At 39.9% G+C, this 9,595-nt stretch overlaps 1 protein-coding gene across 1 annotated transcript; it reads right to left on the bottom strand.

Moving 5' to 3' along the window:
* Nucleotides 1-1,272: 1,272 nt before the first annotated feature.
* On the bottom strand, nucleotides 1,273-8,928 carry LOC108676301 (the record flags this gene model as incomplete). The annotated part of the gene is given in 9 exon segments (XM_018164362.2): nucleotides 1,273-1,755; nucleotides 3,808-3,865; nucleotides 4,193-4,351; nucleotides 4,637-4,825; nucleotides 5,461-5,595; nucleotides 6,091-6,219; nucleotides 6,738-6,919; nucleotides 7,128-7,266; nucleotides 7,577-8,928. Coding segments are annotated over 9 exon segments (2,478 nt in total), but the record flags the coding sequence as incomplete, so codon positions are not given.
* Nucleotides 8,929-9,595: the final 667 nt, after the last annotated feature.

Raw genomic sequence — 9,595 nt, 5'->3', positions numbered from 1 at the left:
GCAGGGCGTCCATTTGCTGTCTGTGCTCTGGTGCAAACTCTACGGAAGCTCGACACAACATTTCGCAAGTTTTTGTCCCGTGTCTGCGTGGTCTGTCTTCCAATCCTTATATAGTAGCTAGCAGCTCAGAAAAATTAGTTTATAGTTTTCTATTTTTTATAAATTCTAGACTTTAGACCAATTTATGTATTTAAAATTGGACCGATGTTTGCAGTTGACGAGATTTATGCATCTTTGATCAGATTGCGGCAAAGCCGTTATGCGCGTTCATATTTTGAACATTCAGTAAATAGACTTCATCTGTACAGTGCATAATAGATGGTACCTAACTTCAAATAAATATTCCCCTAATTATCCTACTAAATGGACTTTGCATCTATATATATATGGCCTCATTAATCATGTTACATCAATTAAGTTGGCAATTGGAAGCATTTCATACAATGCACATATACAGCCGATAGCTACATTATTCAGAATAATATTTTGCAATTCATTAGGAAGCGAGACCACCATTCTCACCGAACTAAGTATTTCTACGTAGAGAATCTATTAACTAGTACGCCGAGCATTAGAAGAGCTGCACTTACTATCCTCGTCTTAGATACGAACAAGACTTCCGCAAAACCCTAAATGGCAACGAAAATTTATTGCACCCAAACTTTCGATGTTGCTTCCCATTCTTGACCGTAGACTTCAGTGAGAGCTTGGGCTGGAAATAAGAGTAGCTTGTTTCCGGCGCATTTAGGAAATATCCTGAAGAGTGAGACCGTGAAGCCAACAACACATATTTCTTGGTGTCTCAGCAACTTCCTGTGACCTCAAGTCTCATTGCTGCCTTGTTCCTTTGGTCTGCCAGGATCGTACCATGAGAAGTCCAGCTCAAGGAAGAGATTCTTCCTTCTTTTCAGGCACATTTAAGGCTATCTTCGAGACGTGGTCAAGCCTGCCTGTCTCAAGCAATGAGTATTTTTCAATGCTCGCTGAGCTCACTGCTGCTCACGCAAAAGTAAACAAATTTCACTGCAAGACTTTGACTTGCGATGGAATGAAGGTAGGAGAGACTATACGGAAAACTTAATCAGATTTCACGGGTAAATTCGATCTCTCGTCGCTTAACGTCGCATGCATTTGTATAGTGGTGATCTAAAATCTAAATAAATTACGCTCCTCTTCTATTGAGATCCTTTCCGTCATTCTGGGTAAGAACTATGTTAGCGCGTCAAGCAAATAATTGTAAAATGGCAATTAACATTAACTTTAAAAGGTATTTTTTATTTGATTAATAGACCTCTACATTCATCACTTATTCAATTAACAACTAATCGCTTGCCATTAAAAGTTATCCTAGCATCTATCTAAACTCTCCTATGTCATCAAACGTATTTCCAGAAGACCAAACATTTAATATATTAAAAGGAGCCCGCACTGAAACTAAAATAAAAGATTATTTGGGTTCCTGAGCGCGCGCATGCCACCACTCTCCGTGGATTGAGATTAAGACTAAGATAAATTGATAGAGTAAAATAATATCTGAAGTGATTACATAACTTTGCCCTGCAATGAATGAAGCCATCATGCAATGACTAAAGCCATCGTGCATTGACTGAAGCCGTGCACTCATTGCCTGTCATCAAGGAAGTCCCTGATCGTGAGGTCGTGCCGGGCGTCGAGACACTGGCCCTGCTGCTGCCACGCCGCCATGTTGGGGTACTGGCGCAGGGGGGGCACAGCGCCCCCCGCCACCTCGCACAGCTGGGCAAGAAATGTGTTAGTAGTGATGTGTTAAGAATGATGTGTTAATAGTATGTGTTAATAGTAATGTCTTAGTAGTGATGTGTTAATTGTAATGTGTTAATAGTAGTGTGATAATAATGATGTATGTATAGAAGAGTGATGTAATCGTCGCACAGCTGGTAATAATAATTAGAAACTAGGAATGTAGCAGCTGTGTCGATACGAGGATTTTATGAAGATTTGAACGTATATATATGACCGCTGATTACTTTTCATTTGACAGAGTATTGGATTCAGTACCAAATAATGCAGACCAATTTTCTTGCAAAACAGCTAAATAACAGGAGTAATTCAAAACTGATGATAATTATTGCAATGCATACTTGATTATATATTTCAAACCATTGATATCGTGTACGTACCGATTCATCTTGCCATGTGCAGCGATCACGTACGTCACACGTCATCTAATATCACGTCACACTATTCTATTACTCTGTCATGAACAGCGATCACGTCACACGTCAACTAATATCACGTCACACTATTCTATCGCTCTGTCATGTACAGCGATCACGTCACACGTCATCCAATATCACGCCTATCGTCTCAACTGTTCGTCACTGAACTGCAAGCAATCACAAGTCGTCTCTATTTTTACGCGCGCGCGACTGATGAATGTCAGCAACGGCCGCTCGTTTGACATCAAAGCCTGGCAGTTATTCTCTCAATAAAACTCAAGCACACAATTAAAACAGAGGCGCCTCGACTTGATGGAGCTTCTTATGGAGTTTATGGATGAACAAGATGGAGCGCTTATGGAGTTTATGGATGAACAAGATGGAGTTTATGTAGTTTATGGATGAACAAGATGGAGCTTCTTATGGAGTTTATGGATGAACAAGATGGGGCGCTTATGTAGTTTATGGATGAACAAGATGGGGCGCTTATGGAGTTTATGGATGAACAAGATGAAGCGCTTATGGAGTTTATGGATAAGCAAGATATGGAGCGCTTATGGAGTTCATGGAGCAGGATTTCGCCTACTCCCGACGATTAGGCAGTTGGGACATGATTTGGAGCAACGTCGTGGCGTCAGTGGAGTCACACGACGTACTCAAGTGTTACGTTACATTAAAAAATAAATGACGATAAATTAACTTTGGGTAGAGTTTGGAATTTGAACAAATAAATTTGAAAAAATACAACTCAGTACTCACAGCAGTGAGTGACAGAGAGCGCATTTTCTCGTCGACGAAAACTTGAGGTCACGGACGGACAGACGGACAGACAGACAGACGGACATGGCGAGCACAAAAGTGCATTTCTTCCATAAATGAGAAAATGCGCTAAAAATAGCGTGGCTTTGAAATAGATGTGAAATTTCAATAGCATCATAAAAAAAATAAGTCACTAAGATTTCGATAGTTTTCGTCGTTCTGTGGTAGCAGAGAATATTAATAACTAACAGGTTCCTAAATTCTACGTGCTACAGTACAATTATTGATGTTAAACTATGATGCACTAAGAATGATGTCTACTCTTAAAATTTTTCACCATTCTATTGTAGCACGGAATATTATTCACTAACGTATCTCTATATTTTACGTCATTCAATCGTATCATAGGATATTAATCACTATCATGTCTACAAAAAAAATTAATTACATCATTAAAGCGATTTCGCGCTAAAAAAACATGAAAAATGACGATCCTATGACGCTTGACAGCTGTGACATTTCTGTTCTTGCGAGGTCGTGTGAGGTTTTCCGCAATGTCAACAATTTTAAGCTTAATCCCTACGCAATTTATACATAAATCAATCAATAAACTTTATCATAAACCCCTTTTTGAATGGCCTGGTAAAAATTTTTGGATTTTACACGATTGATCTAATAGTCACGCAAGTCCAAATATCAAAATTTTTGAGTTGAGGGACCTTAACTCAAGGGTTAAGGGTCGAGTTGAGAAACCTTAATGTTGAAAAATATTTTCAATATTTAAATACCATTTTCTTTGACAATCTAGCTTATATGTTTTTTGTTTAAAATCAGCAACCTGTGTCCTCACCTGACATAAGGCGCTCCTTCTGCCGTAGTGAGGCTGTACCTCGTAGAACTTCTTCCACCTGCATCAGAATGGAATAAATTTACGGGTCAAGAGAGAAATATTTCGTGTAATAACCATGTACCCGTAATTATCTAATTTATATAACTATAATCCGGGCTTTTTAAGTGCCGAAGCACTTTTTACCAACCTCCCGTAGCAATAACTCATGGATGTCTACTCCGGTTGAAAGCATAAGAGAACTAAGAATTATTTCGGAAAAACTCACTACTTGATAGGAATGGCATTTTAAAAAAGCAGCTCATGTACATGAGATTCTTATACTCCTCATTTATATACTGAATGAGTATGACATGAAATACAGACCTAAAACCGCATTAATTTTCACCTGAAATAAGCGTTGTATGCGGTGGCGTTAGCGTTGAGATACAAGAGGTGCTTTGCCAACGTCGCGATGTCCGGGAAATCCAGTGCGTCGACGTACGCGTCACGTGGAGCACCCGTTAGCTCGTGCCCCAAGCCGTACGTCACGGGCACTACGTCGTACCTCAGCAATCAATGATTACGTTATGTATGATATCAACATAAAATATTATAAAGTACAGGTTAATTTTCGATTACCTTTTTATAATGACAACATAATTTTGCGGCGCATTTTGCTCTTTCGGTTAATAGCTGGTCACAGAGCTCCTTATTTTTCGATAAATTTCTAGTAAGAGAATTCGAAGAAATGCTTTTCTGACAATTCAATTCATTCGAAATGCATTCAACTATGCATTCCATGCAATTAATTTTCATTGCATTCTAGTATATGTAAAGCCTCTGCCCTTACTTAAGGATGTTGTAGAATTTCTCTGTGACGTAATGATTGCACAGGGAATTCTCGAAGGACAAATAAAATTTGTAGTTTCGGTGCAGCATTTCGTAGCATCGCGCGTCCTGCGCAGGCGCACATGTAGCGTTGCCGCAGCCTCCGAAGATGTCGACCTCGACGCCGTGTCGCCGCAGCGCCATCGCCAGCCTGACGAAATCAAACATTGTTTGAATTTAAAAATATATATATATAGTGTTACTACTAAAATTATTGTTAGATTTTTAACTACTTGTTAATCCTTTACTAACGCCAGGTATGCCCCTCGCCGATTCTCCACCACCCGGCCACCATGCCGAAGTCGACCAGAATCTTTACAACTAGTTGCGAGTTTTGAACCCCCAAATAAATGCTCTAATATTGGAGATCTTAACCACTCGGTAAGCCCAAGACATTTTTTAGCGCAAAATTTTGGCTAGATATATCAGGAATATTTGACTCTCACAGACAAGATGCCTTATTCCTTTAAGTTGGAATGCCAGATCAGATAGTAACAGACAAATTAGTTTCCATTGGGATATCATACCATATGACTTGATTTAAACATCCTGCAGCTTTGGAGTTTATAGTCAATAGGCTCAAAAGTAGACACGAGATATTATTTAACGTGAAACTTTCAATGCCACTATGCTCTACTAATACTATTTGCATAAGCCGTAACTGCAGCTCGTAACTTAAGATGCGCCGCAGTTAAAGAGCATCAATAATTTCTAATTTTTTACCTTCCCAGCCGCGCTACAGAACAATTGTTATAAATATTATTGTATGTAGGTGTCATCTCTCACTTCATTCGGCCACTGGGAGCGTCATGACAGTTGGAGACGAACCAGGCGGCCATCTTTGTTTTGGAGCTGGCGAGGGGTAGCGGTGTTACATCTCCTGTTGTGGGCGTCCAAGAACGAGGCACCACGGAGCCTCTCCTGGCAACAATATTCAAGTTAAATTATTAATTGAAAATTATATGCCGGTACTTACTTATTAACTACCCAGACCGGTGTTAATATTGTTATTATACATTTTTTACTACATTTCACACTTATTTCATATCCTGTTTATAGTTTGCAAATTAATGTGCCATTCGCACAGATCAGGTCCCTTTTATAAGGATTTAATTTTATATCTCAAATCACTATTACTAATAACATTACTCCTAAATCACAAGTCACCCTTACTCGCACAAAACAAGCACACTCACATTACGATTTTTACTTTAATTCGGTGCTATGGCCGAACAAATATTTATTCCAGAGCTCTCATCGCGTTATTTGATCCCAAAACCCAAGTCTCTGAAGAAGGTTAGGCTATGTTAGGCTAGGGTAAGTTATGTTAGGCTGGGGTTAGTTATGTTAGGCTAGGGTAAATTAGGCTAGGGGTTAGGCTAGGGTAGGTTTGGTATGAGAGTGAAAATTCCTGACGTTTTAACGATGTCTGAGTCACGCCGGTAGCCGAAAGTGTAGTCGATGAGGCCGTCGAAAGCATGGAAGTTGCCTGGATGCCTGATGGGCGCCTCTCCTGTCTGCAGGATCATTTTTGCGTTCACGAACCTGGAGAAAAGTAAAATTAAATATTCATATATGATGTTGGAATAATCGTCATCTTTTATGACCTGACTATTAATTGTGTTTAAAAATTCCGTTGACATCCCGCAATCTTTTTGAACAGTTTATTATCAACTTACAAAGATCCATAAACTAATTTGCTGCGAATTTATCAATGACTCTAAATGGCAAATTTCTGTATTTAAAGCCCACTTCGATAAATAAAGGTCGTCCATTTTCCTAACGATTGAATTTCCTGCTGTGGCTAGAAAGCTAATGACACAATCGAGACCAAAACACGTCATGTCATAGGCCAAAAATTCAACCTTCCCACTACAATCGTCCGATCATAGTTCGGAGTCCGCTCCGATGACACGACTCATCTGCTTACAAGGGGCTGCAGTTGGCATGCATTTGATTTCAATGTACCTTCAAGGGCTGCAGTTGGCATACATTTGATTACAAATATGAAATTAACTTCGTGCTAAATAATTTTTTGTCAATCTCTTTACGATTTGTCTCACTCGCGCTTGGAAGGAAGCTTGACAGGACGAGGAGATCTGAGGAGCCACCAAGAGTGCAAGACGATGGCGTGCACGTCATCGGGTCTGACGAGGCTGCGGTCAGCGATCACCCGACAGTTGCTCACCGGACACTGATTTTCCTGGAAGAACTCTGGGCCTCGGGTGTACACTGGTGGGTCCTTCTGTGAGAGGCACACGAGGGATTGCAAATAAAATTTCAAGATGAATCCTCGTCTAAAAAAAGCTTACCCGGCATTAGATGAAATGTTTAAAAATAAGGAATAATTATAGTAAAGCATCCAGTAAGGATACAAATGAGATAGCAGAATGCGTATCTTTCGATAGGAAACCAGAATTGAAAGGACATTAAGAATATAAATCGGTTCTTACTTCGACCCAATACAAAATGTTTTTGATGTGCTGTTGGTCACGTGGGGCTGGCGAGTCGTGTTGTGAAACAAGCCATGCGGTGGTCTGCTTTTGGTTCAGAAGGGTGAAATTTAATGAATCCCTCGCCGCTTTAGCCACCCTGCAACAGTACATTAAGAATATGTATGGAATGCAGATAAAAATTTTATAAGCAAAACTAAATATCGTCCTTCACCACTTGAAATTTCCTTAAAAAGTCAGTTAAAGGAATAAAAAATTGCCTTCAAACTCACAGTGTTTCAAAACTATAAGTCATTTATCATCCAGTAAAAATTACAACTCAACGGCTAGACACTGTAAAGTTCAAAAGGTTCATTTTCTTTTAACCCCATTCCCGTCAAAGAGAATCAACTCCATAGAGATTAACACCCTGAGGTGAAAATAGATAAACATAGTTTATCAAAACTCACCTCAGTTTTAACGCACAGGATTGCGCCACTGAAAGAGTTGCATTTGTCTTGTCACCAGCACAATTGACGTATTTATCTGTAAACGCTTCCTCTCGTTCTCGCACATCGTCAGCAAAATTTTGCTGCTGCGTGCGAGATGTTTTGGATTGCCAAGCTTCGGAATTATCGAAAACCTCTGCGTCGCTTACTGCAGCAATGTCTTCAGTGGTGTTGTCGTGGAGCGAGCGGCGTTGTTCAGACCTGATCGCTGGATCGCGCATTCCTGCATTGAATTTTGCCGTGTTCTCAAATTCATTATTCAGCGAAATTGGAGTAGTAGCGCTTGAATTAGAGCTCGTAAATCCTTTTTCTTCAGACACTTTTGTTATTGATAGTGAAGAATTAATGACACTTTCACTGTCGTTTGAAAAACTAGTAACGATTTCAAAATTTCCGTTCCATGTGGTTTCCAGTAATTTATTCTCGGTAATCGACGTCGCTGCTTTTGTCGTATGCTTGGAAGTGAAAGAAAAAGATTTAGCATCTGATATCTTTACTGTGCCTGGGCCAGTTGCGACGCTTTCAGTGGGATGAGAAGTATCGTAGAAATATTCCGGTTGGGTTTCTTTCGTAGTATCTTCAAAATTCCGGGTAAAATATTTGTTCCATTGAAATGTCGTTAACTGAGACAGAAATTTTACAGGTTCAGTACCATCCCGTTCATAATAATTATAATTATCTTGCAGATGTGTTGTGTAGGGTGTCCATGCGGTTGTTACAGCATGGGTAGTTTTCGACGCCAGCGACGTCGTTGTAGCGGATGACTCGTATGTAAGAATGGAAGCAGTGACATCGAAAGGGAAGTCTGTTAGTTCGGACGTACCTTCAAAAGTTGTGAAGCTGGAAGTATATTGCTCTCCATTTTCATAACGAGTCACTTCTTCAGAAGAATAATCGTCACTTTCCCAGCCATGATTAGTAAAAAATGAATGTGATTCTGCGTTGTTTGCAGGCTTTCCGGTATTGTTTAATAAAGCTTCAATAAATTTATAAAGTTTGACTCCTTCTTGTTTGAGAAGTGATTCGGCCGATAGAAGAGGACTCGATAAGTTTCCCAGTGAACTGCTGACTTCATCACTAGCGCTCCTCGAGGTGTCAACTTGACTCACTTGTGAAAGTGTTGTGTGTTCTGATGACGAGTGTCCTCGGTCGGCTGAGGGTATTTGCAGTCCACTGGGTGTAATTCCATTGTACTCGTAGCAAGTTATGTTCCAACCTGAGGAAGTGCAGAGCCAGGGGGCGCTGCCCCCCAGTCGGTAGACCACAAGAAGCAAGGTACTCAGAAGCACGGCCAACAGCAACAAACCCCCCTGACAATCAAACGGAGGTTATGAGTCTAGGCTCTAAATACAGGAAAATGCAACATGAGAACGGGTCCATTTGAAATTTTTTAGTTAAACTTATCTTATTGTTTTAGAACTTAATTGTCTACTAAAGTAACGTCCAAGTAGTAATTTTTGCACCGTACGGCCCGCATAAAGAGACCTTGAGCAGGGGACCATTTCAGAGTCATGTTCGGGATACCATTTGAATTGCAATCAAATTTTAAAAAAATGGACAATAAAAATTATTTCTAATACCATTAAAATAAAATCTTGGCAAAATGTTTAGTCAACTTCAATTTTGAATGTAAATTAGAAACATTTTTCTTGAACGATAAGAAATCTGATCATACAGTACATTCACGCAGGACAATCTGAACTCGTACGAGGAGAGACCCAAAAAACCGGACTGCCTGAATGGTGGGCGAGGTTTTGGTAGCACCGCATTCTCCCAGCATGTGCTCATGCAACTAATATTCATCACTTAGTTTGCTAAGCGTTTCTGCCTGGAAGGCCGTCTTCATTATTGCAAATATTTTTGTGACGTGCTTCGTTTACGCACTCATCGTTTTTTATGATTTTCTTGAGCAACTTGCTGCAATCAAATTTAGCTTTCTCCTGTGAAAAATTGCAGAGGAAATGCTACAGACAGCCCACA

The sequence above is a fragment of the Hyalella azteca genome, unplaced genomic scaffold, assembly GCF_000764305.2.
Source record: "Hyalella azteca isolate HAZT.00-mixed unplaced genomic scaffold, Hazt_2.0.2 contig5826, whole genome shotgun sequence".
Lineage (NCBI taxonomy): Eukaryota > Metazoa > Arthropoda > Malacostraca > Amphipoda > Hyalellidae > Hyalella > Hyalella azteca.
This window is presented reverse-complemented; position numbering and strand designations above follow the sequence as displayed.